The sequence below is a fragment of the Elephantulus edwardii genome, unplaced genomic scaffold (genome assembly GCF_000299155.1).
Source record: "Elephantulus edwardii isolate Elephantulus edwardi_28Jun2011 unplaced genomic scaffold, EleEdw1.0 scaffold00186, whole genome shotgun sequence".
Lineage (NCBI taxonomy): Eukaryota > Metazoa > Chordata > Mammalia > Macroscelidea > Macroscelididae > Elephantulus > Elephantulus edwardii.
In genome coordinates, this window is record NW_006399936.1 from 384060 (window position 1) to 397985 (window position 13926).

The following is a 13926-nucleotide window of genomic DNA, read 5'->3' on the forward strand; positions in this document are numbered from 1 at the left end:
ATGTTTCGAGATGGCTCAATGAGAACCTATCTTGCTATGTAAACTTTCTTCAAAATCACAATAAAGTACTTAAAAAAGGAAAAACAAGTTAAACAACTCATCTTTTCTCCAGCAATTTACATGCTAAATTCCCATATGACTCGTTATCTTTCAGAACTCTATATTTGGATGGCTTCTGCAAATTCTGTGCCAGTATCATACAGTGAGGTTTTATATCATTCAATGGCTGAGACCTTTTGGATATAGATTGCCAGGACTTGATTGTGAGACATCTCTGGAGGAATTCAAGCTGCCATCTTTTGCTGAGTATTGGTGTGCTGAACTGTGACACAGAGACTAATGTAAAAAAATCAATTTTCCGGGGAGCTCTGGTGGCCTAGTGGCAAGGAGTTGCAACTACAATCCCAGAGGCGCATGGTTTGAATCCACCAGATGCTCTGCCAGGGAAGGAGGGACAATCTCCTCCTGTACCAGTCAGATCTGATTTGACAGTACACGCACACAAAAATAATAAAATAAAATTAAAATAAAAAACATCAATTTTCCCTTCTTCACATTGTTATTGTTGTTGTTGAATACTGTCAAGTACACTCCGTGGTTTTTTTAGAGGCAGTAAATTGCACAGAGAAGATTATCCATCTTTCTCTTGCAGAACCACTGGTTGATTCAAACCACTTGCCTTCAGAATTGCAAAGAAGCTTCTTAACACTAGGCCCTCAGAGCTTCCTAACAATGTTATAGCAATGGCCTAAATGAAGTTTAAAGTTGTCAAGGCTTCCACTTTACTTGGGTCCTCAATCAATGCCCATTGAAGCAGCAGTCAAGAAATCAAGCTATAGGGAGCCCTGGTGGCCTAGTGGCAAGAAGCTGCACTACAATCCCAGAGGTACACGGTTCAAATCTGCCAGATGCTCTGCTGGAGAAGGAGGGGCAATCTCATTCTGTACCAGTCAGATTCAATTTGATAGTACACACATAAAAAATAATAAAATATTTTTTAAAAAAGAAATCAACCTATATACTACATTGGGAAAATGTGCTGTCAAGCACCCTTTTGAAATGCTAAAGAGCTGATGGAATCTCCAAGATTGTGGTCCTTCGTCATCCTTCAACCCCAGAACAAAATGTATCCTTGGGCTTAACTTTCCGCTGTTCAATATACAAGACGACTGCCTAGTAAGTGAATAATAACACCAGAGAGGTAGTCACTCCTTAGATTAAGGATCACATTAAGACAAAAAGGGCAGTTTGCCCAGGAATAAAGTTCAGAAGGCAGAAAGGAGTAGGATAGGAGACTTAATGAAAACATGAGTCACAAGGAGGAAGTGTAAAGACTGTGGTTCAATGTGGGTCATAAAACAGAATGTGAATGAATGGTTGAATGTAAGCCCAACTTGCTTTGTAAACTTTCACTCACATCACAATAAAAAAAAAAAGGAAAATTAATATTGATGTCTGGTAAAAGACATAAAGTGCTAAAGAGCAAGGATGTCACTTTGAGGACTAAGATGTGCCTGACTCAAACCACAGTGTTTTTAATCATCTCATATACATGTTAGGAAAACAAACAGGTTTGTCCTGGAGAGGGTGAAGCCGGAATGCTCCTTGGAGTCAAGGATTCTGAAGCTTCGTTTGACATACTTTGGGCATGTTGTAAGGAGGGATTGGTCCTTGGAGAGGGACATCATGTTTGGCAGAGTGGAGGGGCGACGCAGGAGAGAAAGACCTTAGATGAGATGGATCGATTCCGTGACTGGAGTGGTGGGAATGAGTGTGTTTGAGACAGCTAGGTTGGCACAGGATAGAACAGCGTTTAAAGCTCTTGTGCATAGGGTCGCTATGAGTCGCAAGTGACTTGATGGTACATAAAAACAACAACATATACCTGTGAATGTTGGACAATGAATAAAGAAGATCAGAGAAGAACTTATGCCTCTGAATCTAATGTACCACGGAATTCCAAAAGAACAAACAAATCTGTCTTGGAAGAAGTGCAGGTAGAGAGCTCCTTGGAACTGAGATGGGGATACCTTATCTCACATACCATGGACATGTTATCAGGAGAGGCCAATTTCTGGAAACAAAGAACATCAGACTCGAAGACTCTCAGCAAAATGGGTTGACACAGTGCCCTCAATATTGGGCCCAAAAACATTGTGAGAATGGCACAGGACCGGTTAGTTTCATGGTAAAACACAGCACCTATGGTCACTATGAATCAGAATTAACTTGAGGGCACCTAAGAACAACACCCTTCGCTTATCTTGTTACCTGACATTTCACACTTCTCAAAACCTACTACTCAAATTATTTTGCACATTAAGGACATATATTGCCAGTCATGATCACTGAGATGCAAGGTGAAGGCAATTGTTGGCTGTGATGGGTAAGGATATGTGCCGATTTAGCTGGGTCACGATTCACGCTGGCTTTGTAGTTAATGATATAATTAGGCAATAACGTAATGTTGAGGGAGTTTTGGTGTCACAGCCCATGGAGTTGTGCTGTTAACCCGAAGGCAGCCTCCTCCATGGATCTGAACCTACCAGTGACTCAGTGGGGGAAAGATGGGTAATCTCCTCCGGTGGGAATTACAGCCTCTGAAAATCCGCTGGAGAGTCAATTAGGAGTTGGTTCCATGAGTTGTTTGGGTTTTTTAAAGATAATACTGAAATTTGGCAATTATGCAATGACATAATTTGGCAGTTTTTAAATGATGTAGTCATCCTCCATTTTGTGATCTGATGTAATCATCTTCTATTTCAGATTACTCAGATTTTCAAATAATGCCCTAGGCTTTGGAACTAACTATTGTCCATAAGTGAGGAGTGGGTGTAATTTTTCCCCAACAATAAAAATTTTCACCTTTTTCAAATACATGCTAAATTCTGATGTAATTTGAATCTCTTTATAGATTAAACTCTAGCTTGTTCTGAGAATAAATTAATTTTTCCTTTTTTAAGTAATTAAAAATTGTTGTTGTTGTTATGTGCTGTCCAGTCACCTGCGACTCATAGCGACCTATGTACAACAGCCCTAAACCCTGCTCTATCCTGTGCCAATCTCACTGTCACACTCACCCTCATTACCCCAGTCACTGAATCAATCCACCTCACAGAGAGTCTTCCTCTCCTGGGTTGTCCCTCCACCCTCCTGAGCATGACATCCTTCTCCAAGGACTGGTCCCTCCTTGGAACATGTCCAGAGTATGTCAGACGAAGCTTCAGAATCTTTGCCTCCAAGGAGCAGCTTGGTTTAACCCTCTCTAGGATGATTAGTTTGATCTTATTAATTGGTTAAAAATAGGGCCTATGAATTTCTTGTTGTTGTTATTGTTGGTTGTCATTGAGTTGAGCACGACTCATAGTGACCCTATGAACAAAAGGCCTGAAGCCTTTCTATAACTATTGACATCTATCAAAGTTCAGTTTCCAGAGGCATTTTAATTTTACATTTTATTATTTTTGTTGCTTTAATAAATGGGATATTTCCTTCTACTAATTTTCTCACTAGTTCTTTGAAACCTATTATTGTTGTGTAACTGTCAAGTTGAAACTGACCCATAGCTGGCCCTCTAGTGAGTCTCAGAGGCAGTTAATCCCATCATTCTCTCATGGAACAGCTGGTGGATTTGAACCATGGGCCTTTGGGATTGCAGTACAGTTTTTTACCCCTAAGCCACAAGACTTCCCTATAAAAGCTCATTTATAAAAGGAGTATCTTTTTTTAACTCTATCTAGACTCTTTTCATAGAGTTAAAGGTCATGTCTTTAAGTAAAATTTCTATGTTTATGATCACCAGGATGTTTATGCCACATCTTGTCCTCTCTCCCAAATTATAATTTTTCCTCTACCTTGGCATTTCCTCAAATTAAAAAATCCTTATACCATTGTCATAATTTTTAATATCTTCCTATGAATGCACTAAAAGGAATTTTGGCTTTATCCTGAGCAGTAACAACCATGAAATAACAAATTTGATTGCTGGTTATAATTTTTTCTAAGATGAATGAGAAAAATACATAACTATTTAGGTTTTTAAAAAATGTTCTTGGCACGCTCTGGTGGCCTAGTGGCAAGAAGCTGCACTGCAATCGTAGAGATGTGTGGTTTGAATCCACCAGATGCTCTGCTGGAGAAGGAGGGACAATCTCCTCCTGTGTCAGTTAGATCTGATTTGATTTGATGGCGTGCGCGCGCACACACGTGTTGTTGTTATGTGCCGTCGAGTCGTTTCCGACTCATAGCGACCCTATGCACAACAGCCCTAAACCCTGCTCTATCCTGCGCTAACCGCACCGCCTCTGACACACCCATCCCGATTACCCCAGTCACCGAATCAATCCATCTCATAGAGGGTCTTCCCCTCCTGCGCTGTCCCTCCACCCTCAAAAACGATGTCCCTCCCCAAGGACCCGTCCCTCCTGGCAACATGTCCAAAGTATGTCAGACGAAGCCCCAGAATCCTTGCCTCCAAGGAGTAGCTTGATTTAATCCTCTCCAAGATGAATCTGTCTTGTCTGTCATGCTCATTAATAACACCCTGGTTGCTATTGAAACACACTTTCATTCCTGCCCCAGCTCCTATCATTCTACATTCACACTGTGGCCTTGGGGTGTTTGCTCTGCTTATCCAAGGCTTCCCTGTCCTTTTGGGCTCATTTTCCAGGAAGTTTTCTCTAATGAGTCCAGTCCTCTCCCTCTCTAATGGCTACAGTATTGTCTGCCATTGTCTTGGATGTCTCAATTTCCTGTGTAAACTACTCCACCATGGGCTTTGGTCTCAATGCCAGACCCACATTCACTCATTGCTGTCCAATCAGTTCTGATTTAGTCATATTAACCATCCATCAGATTCCCAAGGTGGTAATTTTTTTCTCCTTTTTCTGTTGTGTACCTTCGAATCAGATCCAGCTGGCACAAACGATTTCCCCTCCTTCTCCAGCGGAGCATCTGGTGGATTCAAACTGCGTGCCTTCGCGATTGCAGCAGTGAGGTAGTAATTCTTAACAATAAAAGCCTATCTCCCACTGAGCTACTACTGGTGGATTTCAATTGCCAGCACCTGGCTACAGACTATGCTGCCAAAACTTCCTGGACATATATTGTTGTTGTTAGGTGCCATCGAGTTGACGGTAACACACAGCAACCCTATGAACGACTGATCTGAATCATGGCCTAACCTGTGCCACCATCATCATTCCTGAAACACGTGAGTCCATTGTCACTGTCCAACTTGTTGAGGGTCTTCCTCTCTTTTGCTGACTCAACACCCTTCCAAGCATGATGTCCTTTTCTGAGGACTGGCCCCCAAAGTATATGAGAGGAAGCTTCATCAGCCTCACCTTGAATTAGTACCCTGTTTGCACTTTCTCCAAGACATTTTTTTGGCATACCGTCGGATATCCAGTACTCTTCTCCAACACTACAGTTCACAGGCACTGATTTGTCTTGTCATCCTTTACTGTCCAACTGTCAGATGCATAGCAAGTAATTGAAAAGATCATGGTTGGATCAGATGCACCTTAGTCTTTAAACTAACTCATTACTCCAGAGCATTCTGGCAAGTTCCTGGACAGCAGATTGCCCAATATGATATATCTTCTGATTTCTTACATGCACAAGATAAACACTTATTCACTGCGTGGTCGCCTTCCCACACACTTACCTCAAAGGCCCCTGATTGTCACAGCAACTCAACCCTCCCCTCTCAACTTTCAGCTCCCACCAGCCAAGGGCAAGAAGGATGAAGACACCAGTTTAAGACAGGCAGAGAACACTGGGAAATATAAGCAGCCAATTCTAGGATCATTAGTCTTTTAATATATTATTCTGAAAAGAAAGGAATTAAAAAAAAGTTCCTGACATCTCTTCTTCTTTTAAAATTTAAATAAATACCCTGGCCCGCCCCCCACCCACTAAAATTTCCCTCCTTCCCCATCATCCCGCCCATCCCTGGCACTAGACTCTCACCCCAGAGCTAAATAATATGCCTGTTTCAGAGGAGGCCACGCTCACTACCAAATCCTGGCACACTGCGAACTCTGTGAGTTAATCTGCTGCCCTCTGCTCCCGAGCCCCTCGCTTTGTCCACTCCGTTCCCCAGGCCAGATGGTTCCCTAACTTTGGGGTGGGCAGAGATGGTGGGGTTCTCAGGTACTGGGGAGAGGGCAAACTTGGTTCCCTTGAATTGCCTCAATTCTACACTCCCTGCTCAGAAGCAGGTTAGAAGGACCAAGAATTGTCCTCCTGACTGAAATAAATAACAAAATAAATACCCCTTCCCCATCCCTGACTCTATAAAAGAGCTCCACTACCTCTTGCTCGCTACTCCCTCTCATTTGACTCATCCCCCTTCCTCCTCCCTAGCCCTTCCCTCCTTCCCACTCTCCAAAGGGACTCTGGCCTGACCTTTGGCCTCGGAAGAGGGGGTCTACCTCGCCCAATCGGGAGAGCGGAGTGCCTCGCTCCCAACCCCCAGCAACCTTCTCCTTCCCCCAGATTTCTGAGTGTACTGCAGCAGGCGCCCCAAGCTCAGCGGGCCTGGGTGACTCCCCGTCTCTGGGGGTAGGGTGGAGGGCAAGGAGGGTCCCCCTGGCGCTCTCTCACCTAGTCCTTCAAGTGTCTCTTTCAAGGCAAGTCTCCCCGGAGAAACCGGGCGCGCCCCGCCCCGCTCCCCAGTCCAGGTGCCCGCCTGGCCCCCTCAGATGGCAGTGTCCCAGAGGACGGTGTGCTGCCGGCGGCAGGGCGGGGTGCCGGACTTGCGGGGCTCGGGCCCCCGCCGCCAGCTGGGGAGGATGGGCATGCTCTCCTGCTTGCACAGCCCTCGGTCCGGCCGGTGCCGCGCCTTGATCTCCTTGCAGACGCAGCGCTTGCGTTCGATCACCTCCAGCAGTTTGCCGTCCCGCTCGCGGGCGGGCTGGGGCGGCAGGGGCAGCGGCAGCGGCAGTGCGGCGGGGGTCTGTGCCCCTTCCTCCCCGCCACCGGCCATCAGCGGGCGAGGGGGAGAAAGGAGAAAGGGGGAGGGTCAAGCACCTGGGAGTGGCAGCCCCTTCCTCGCAGTCTCCTTCCAGAAACCCGTGCCCTCCCGTCGAGGTGGAGGCTGAAATCCAGGCTGGGGGCGCCCGGGAGGCGGGAGGGACAGGCACCTCTGCCGGTCCTTCCCCCCAGAGGGGGCGCCCTTTTCCCAAATCGCACAATGGCAGCTCCCGGGCACATCTCCAACCCGGACCCTGCCTCGTTGATCCTCTCCCAGGGACCTTCCTCCCTTGCACCCCCTCTGAGATCTCATTAGCCATGGTCCCCACACGGACCTCTAGCTGTCTTTCTTTCCACACCCAGGCCACCTCCCTGTGCTGGCCCCTTTTTAAATTAAAAGAAACACACTCCCAGCCCAGCCCCGGCTGCACCGCCGCCTCCCCCTCTGCGTCCTCACCTGGCTCGGGGCGTCCCTGGGCTGGCTGCTGGGCCGGGGTGTGTGCAGCACGGACTGCCGGACTCCGGAGGTGGAGGCGGAGCGCCCCAGGCGGTAGCCTCCCGTGAAGTCTGAAGCGAGAATGAGAAGTGAGGACAGAAGGGGCTCCAGGTTCCCCCTCTCCCTGATAGCCACGCCCAAGCTGTGCCCAACTTCATCCTCGAAGGAGGAAAGGGGGTGGAGATGTGGCATTAAGATTCAGGGCCTGGGACATGCTCTTGTACAGGGGGGTGTAATAAGGTCAGGGATGGGACCCTGGACGCTCCTCCCAAGCCAGCCCCATCTTGAGAATGAGAGTGTCTTCAGGCAAGGTGTCACCTCCATTGCGGTGGCAGGCGGGAAAGGTCTGGCAGGGTATGGGCAGCGCTGTGCGGCTCCCTCCTCGGTCCCCTCCATGGTGGATCCTGGCCAGCAGGCCCTCTGCCCCCTGGCTCCTCACTGGGATCCCTGATGCCACAGGACCCCTGTCCTCACGTTCCACCTTGCCTGGACCCTCGGCACTGCCATTCCAGGCCCGGGCACCCTCCTCGGCTTCTGCTGGGATGACAAGGAGAGCTGAACACCTGTATGTGGAAGGGATCCTGCTGTGTCCCCAACCACCGCGCCACCGCCCAGGTGATCCAGAAGAATGAGCAGCCCCCTCGGCAAGCCACCCTATGTCTGGGCAGGACCCTACACACTTTCCCCAACACACACAGACCCAGTTTCCTTTCCATCTGTGGGTACCATCCCCATGAAGCTAAGAGTCACATATATTTGCTGCTTCCAAACCATTTTCTCAGCTCAAAAGACCAGATGCCCCAGCTGTAGCTGCAGTGCCCCCATGCCAAAATGACCACCCCTCTGAAGCTGGATTAGGGGCACCATTCCCCAGAAGGAGAGAATGCCAAATTCTGCCCCGTGGGGAGGGGGCTGCGGGAGGGAAGGGTTGCCTGTGAACTAAGCTCAGCTTGAAGAGCAGGCCTGGCAGAGCATTGCGTTGCCAGGCAACGGTAGGGCCTGCAATCCTCTCCCTGTCTGGATGGGTTGTCATGGTAACAGCTGGGAGGCAGCTGTGTTTAGCTCTTAGTGTGCGCACACTCACAAACACACCCCTGCAGCCTGGGAAAGGGTGGGGCAAGGAGGAGAGCAGGACAGGCAGCAGGACGCTGCCCCCTCACCACCCCGCCAGGCCTACTACCCACCGCCCCCTCTCGTTTCCTAGAACACTTTACACGGATGACAATGGGGCTATGGCTTCCCAATAACTCTGCCAACAGCTCCTCCACACCATTATCAACAACACCCCTCTACCAGACCCTCCAGTGTCCCGTGCCCATTTGCCACCCCTCACTCACTGTCCAGCTCCTTTGCCTTCCTCCCTCCATACAGGACCTTCCTCTGAAGAGCCCAGCTTGCCCCAAATGTCGTGGCACCCATCTCTTCCTCCTCTTCTTCCTCTGGGGTCCCTGCACTGGCAATGACGTGGGCACAGGAGATCCTGGCGAAGGCACCCCCATCGGCCCCTTGCTCTTGCAGCTGAATCTTGACCATGGGGGATGGCACCCCCACGCCGCAGCCCTTGTTCAGCAACCCCCCAGCCTTGAGGCTCTCGTAGGCAGGGGGTCTCTTGAGCCCAGCTGCTGTGGCTGGGTAAGTCCAGAGGGGTGTCAGGGGGCCTGCAGTTGGGTCCGGAAGGCTGTGGGGTGAGGCGAGGCAGCCTCGGTGGTGAAGGACTCCAGTGGCTGTGCTGATGGCCCCACTGTGGGGGCTGGACTTTCCGGGCACAGGAGGCCTCGAGCTGGTGCACAGCATCCCATGCAGAACTGAGATTTCCTTCTCAGTCTTTGGTTCCCCGGCACCCAGGGGTGGACCCACTGGCAGCACAGAGTGCGTGGTCACCTTGACTGCCGAGTACACCATGGTGTAAGACACGGCCTTGTCCTTGGGGGGCCCGGGGAGCAAGGCGGTTGGGGCAGGGGGGGCTGCCGGCGCCCCCACCACCTTGGGGCAGATCATGCTGTGGGAGTTGGGGAGCTCCCGCTCGCCCCGGGACTGGCCAGAGCCCTGGGGTGGCAGCGGTGTGGAGTGGCTCCGGGCCCGGCCCGATGGTCCCAGCAGCAGGAGGTTGGCAGCAGGAGGCAGAGGCGGTGGGGGAGGCGTCTCCCGCTCCCGGGCAGGCACTTGGGGAGCTGGGGTGGAGCCCGCTGGCTCCTTGGTGTGGCAGAGGACTGGTAGCCTTGAGACCCCATCGCCAGGGGTTCGGGAAGCTGACTTGGCTTGGGGGAAGGCCAGGAGTGGAGGGCGATGCTGAAGGAGGTTGGGGAAAGGTGGGGGAATTTCACAAGGAGTGGCCTTGGTGGGTGTCCCATCCCTCCGGCTTGGAAGGGCTGAAGCTGGACGGCGGTGGGCGTGGGGCTGTAGGACATGAGGTTGATGTGGTGGGGAAGTTGCCGTCAGTGGAGGGGCCCCATTGGCCCGGCCTTCCCCCGTCTCCTCGGGCAGCGGGTATTTCATCTCTTCATAAATGGCCTCGCTCTCTTCAGAGTCCGAGTCGGGGCCCGCTGGAGGGGTTGGGCCCCCACTTCCAAGAGGCGGCCCCGTGAGACATCCTCCACTTCTTCCTCCTCTGAAGACATCTCCCACCATCTCGATGTACACAGGCTCTTCTTCCTGGGTGCCCACATCAAGGTCTCCAGCTCCGCGGGACCCCCTGCTGATGCGCTGGAGAGGCAGGTTCCCCCCTCGAGAAGAAGGGGCTGGGGGGCAGGACTCATCGAAGGAGACAGAGAGCTGGGTGTTGGGACTCCGCCTGGGCTTCTGTGGAGGGACCTTCCGGCTAGACTCTCGGCTTTCAGGGGTGGGCTTCTGTGAGCCTGGCAGAGATGGAATAAAAGAAAGTAACTTGGGTTCTTGGTTACAGAAGGGAGTCTGACCTCCTAATCCATCTGCAAAGGCATTTCTCTCTTCATTTAGCCTCGCCCCTCAACTTACACCCTTTGTGTGTTTCTTTTCTAGCCCAGAATCTACCACTCCCACCCTACATTCTCTCCTAACTCTCCCTCCAAGACCACCCTATCCCCTTGCCCTCAAATGGTCCATCTGCAGCCCACTCTCTGAAAAGGAAACCTTCCACACTGGTTGTTTCCTGAATGGACCCTCCCTGGCAGATGCCCTTGGCCTTCACGTGGACCCTCCCACTCCCAGCTCCACCTGTGGAGAGCTAAGTGCAACTCACCTGCTTTCTTGCTGGGAGGCACCTCTGTCCCTGACCCTGCCATGCTGAGCTTTGTGCTGGGGTGTCTCCGGGGCTTGGCTGGGGGTCTTCGGGCACTGCTGTCATCCGTGAGACCCCCACCGCCATCCCCAGGCCCACCCCCCACGCTGTCCATACTGCCTACAGAGTGGCAGGAGAGTGAGCGTGGGGCCATGGCGCTGCGGCAGGGGTGTGGGGTGTGCTCCTGGGAGGCGGGCATCGTCATGAAGCCCATCCTGAGGGAGCGACGCAGAGAAGCGATGTCCCGCACTCGGACTCCAGGCCCCGGGCCTGTCCCAGGTCCCGCTGGGCCTGCAGGAGCCCCCTCCTTACTGGAGCTGGGGAGAGAAGACCCAAGGCTGAGGGCGGGTCAGGCTGCAGACCTGGGCCTGCCTGCCTCCATCCTAAGAGGTGGTGGCAACCCTGTGGTTTTTTGGGGAGGCCAGGAGCAGCCTGGGATGGGTATGTAGAGGGGAGCTTGAAATCCAAGGCACAGAGGGAGGGGGCTTCAGGCTGAGTTGCCTGGCTTTTAAAAAGGCAAAGAGATGAGGGCCAGGAGAGAAAAGGGGTGAATGTTTGTTAAGGGGAACACTCCTGGAGCTGGCCAATCTCAGGACAGCCATGCCTAGTACACTGTACACATAAGGGAGAGGACTACAAACCCAGGTGGCGCAGGCCCTCTAGACGGACAGCACATCTGCTGCCACGGCTCAACCCCTCTTCTCACTCACAACAGCCCACACCAGGCCTCTGTCCGTCCCCCTGCCGATGTCCAGACGCCCCCACGCCGCTCCTCCTCTCCCAGACATTTGCACTGCAGTGGCATTGCCATAGCAGCCTCCCCCAGTTTCTCCTTTGTCCTTCCTTCATCCCTCCCCCTGACTCTGCTGTCCTCCATGAGCCCCCCACTGCCACTCCTCAGCCTGCCTCTCCCACTGCCCATGCTGCCCACCGAGCGCAATCCTCTGTCACCCTCTCTGGCTCATTCTCTTCCCCTTTCACTGTCCCTGAGCTGCTTTGTGCATGAAGAGGAGGGGGGCGGCTGGCAGAGAAGAGGGTGGAGGGGGCTCTCATTAAGGCCCTGTCTACTAACCCTTCATTAAGAAGAGATCACTGCAGTGATAGCTCTGATTAATCTAATTAACAAGAATTAAACTCCACAGTTGCGAGAAGGGTAAAGGGAGCAAGGAGGTGGCTCTGACTCAGGCTTCAAGAGGCTGTGCAGTCAATGGGAGTGAAGAGAAGGAGGTGAGGTGGGAGGGCCAGCCCCAGGTCCCCCAGAGGGCGCACAGCGAGGGCAGCCCAGCTCACCTGTAGAGCCCAGTCTACATGTTCCCTCACAGATGACCCCAACACTTGGTCACTTACTACCCCAGCAGAGGAGACTGGGAAGGGGTCAAATGGGTTTTCTCTGATGCCTTCTCCAAGGACCAGTCCTCTGGTCCCTATGGGGGGGGCAGGGGGTCCTCCTTCCAAGGTCAGGTGACAGGGGTATCAGAAACCAGCCCCAAATTGACAGAGAGAAGAAACCGCACACCAAAGGTGAGTCCAGAGAGTCAGGAAGGAGGAACTGGGGCCACTGGGGAGGAGCAAGAGAAGACAGGATGCTACTGAGTTGGAAACCCTCAGAGGCCAGGGCAGGTGTGGGAGCCAGGATGGAGACTGGGATGGGACATGCCATCCAGCAACTCTGTGAGGAGTGCAGGACTTGATCAGGGGGCCTCCCTGTTGACAAGAGACCGCAGAAGAGCTGCAGGCCAGAAAGGGGGGCACTGGGGCAGGACAGGCGGGGGCAGCCCGGGGGCCCACAGCCTTACCTCCTCTTGGCCTCCTCCTCCCTGTGCTGCCTCCACTCCAGCTTGGTTTTTCGGTAGAGGAGGTTCATGTCGTGGGGCAGGAGGTGGGGGCTGGGGGGCCCTGCTCAGTGCCACCAGGCCCGGGGGACGGCCCTCCCTGGGTCCCGGATCCACTTGGTGGGGAGAGGGGGGGAAAAGAAGAAGAAAAGAAAGAAAGAGGCAGAGGGGGTGGGGGAAGCCGAGAATGAATGAGAGAGAAAGAGAGAGAGAGAAAAGGTGCAGAGATGTGACTCCAGACCACGGAAAAAGGAAAATAGAGGCCCAGAAAACCCAACACAGCCTCCAAGACTCACAGACAGACAGACACAGAGTGACACACCCTGACAAAAGTGTTCAGAGACACAGACTCCAGAGAGATCAGACCGACACAGATTCTCAGCCTGCTCCAGCACCACAGGCAGGCCGCAGTGACACACACACAGGCACGCAAACCTCCAGCCCTGGACCCGGATCCCCACACAGAGGAGCAGCACAGGTAAACACGGCCGAGAAACAGACACACAAACATGCACCGACACACCCATAGACACACACTGACATCTAAGCACAGGCTAATCGGCTATCCTGAACCAGACACACCTACAGACACGGAGTTGTGCCCAGGGCCTACTTGCTTACGTTGCACCCCATTGGGGAAGAGGGAGGCTGACTCCCAGCCCCTCTTGGACCCTGAAGGTTGGAGGAGGTGATGAGGGTAGGGTGGGAGGAAGGAAGGGGAGGCAGCATTCTGGTGGGGCATCTGAAATACCATCCATCTATCTCATTCCCTGCTGTGCCCCCTCCAGTCTTTGGGGCAGGGCCTCTGTCCACCCCTAATCCAGCTACACGGCCCCTCAGCAGTGGTCTCCACCTCACTCTCTCACTGATGGTTCAAATCATCTTTTCCTCCTCCAGAATTCTGAAGGGTCCTGGATTCCCTCTTCCAGGTCCACCCCTCAATCCCACCCCAGGGGTCTCCAGCGTGGCCCCGTGATACCCTGAGCTGTGGCCTCCATACCTGCTCGGGCTTCCCTTCCCCCAAACACACGCTCCTTTCCGTCTTCAGTCTCACTTCTTCCCCAGGCACCCCTCTTCACGGCCGTCCTCCCCCTTCCCCTGTTTATTCCAAACCTGGCCCGCTTCATCCCCCTCTCCGCCCTAGGGCCCCAGGTTCCCGGGCACCCCTCCCCTTCTCCTTGTCCTGCTACCCTGGGTTTCTCCGCCTCTCGCCCGGCCCATCCACTCTGCCCCTTGTGCCCCCACCCCATCTCCCCACCCCAAGTCTCCTTAACATCTACATCACCGTACCTGGCCTGCCGGGCGCCGGCCCCCCCATGCCGGGCTCCGCCCGGAGCAGGAGGAGGGAGGAGGATAGACAGAGA

General features: G+C 52.8%; 1 protein-coding gene across 2 annotated transcripts; it reads right to left on the reverse strand.

Annotated features, from left to right (window-relative positions):
- Positions 1–5803: 5803 nt before the first annotated feature.
- Positions 5804–13926, reverse strand: NYAP1 (neuronal tyrosine-phosphorylated phosphoinositide-3-kinase adaptor 1). Of its 2 annotated transcripts, XM_006896472.1 has the most exons (7): positions 13853–13926; positions 12527–12678; positions 10692–11047; positions 8812–10329; positions 7793–8008; positions 7436–7545; positions 5804–6961 (listed from the first exon to the last, which is right to left on the reverse strand). In XM_006896472.1, exons 2-7 carry the CDS (start codon positions 12592–12594, stop codon positions 6704–6706), a joined length of 2526 nt encoding a protein of 841 aa, XP_006896534.1. In that variant the 5' UTR covers positions 12595–12678; positions 13853–13926; the 3' UTR covers positions 5804–6703. The 2 variants fall into 2 exon arrangements, with proteins under 2 accessions (XP_006896534.1, XP_006896533.1); XM_006896471.1 differs by lacking the exon at positions 13853–13926 and having other exon boundaries at positions 6704–6961; positions 7793–8011; positions 12527–12594.

What these genes read in the sequence shown, in the direction of transcription:
- NYAP1 (XM_006896471.1), bottom strand. Translation starts at nt 12,594, where the DNA reads ATGAACCTCCTCTACCGAAAAACCAAGCTGGAGTGGAGGCAGCACAGG. An exon ending in GAAGGCAAAGGAGCTGGACA is followed by an intron (nt 8,012 to 8,811) that starts GTGAGTGAGGGG and finishes TTGTCATCCCAG; the next exon opens with CAGAAGCCGAGGAGGGTGCC. An exon ending in CGCCTGCCACCGCAATGGAG is followed by an intron (nt 7,546 to 7,792) that starts GTGACACCTTGC and finishes TTCTCGCTTCAG; the next exon opens with ACTTCACGGGAGGCTACCGC.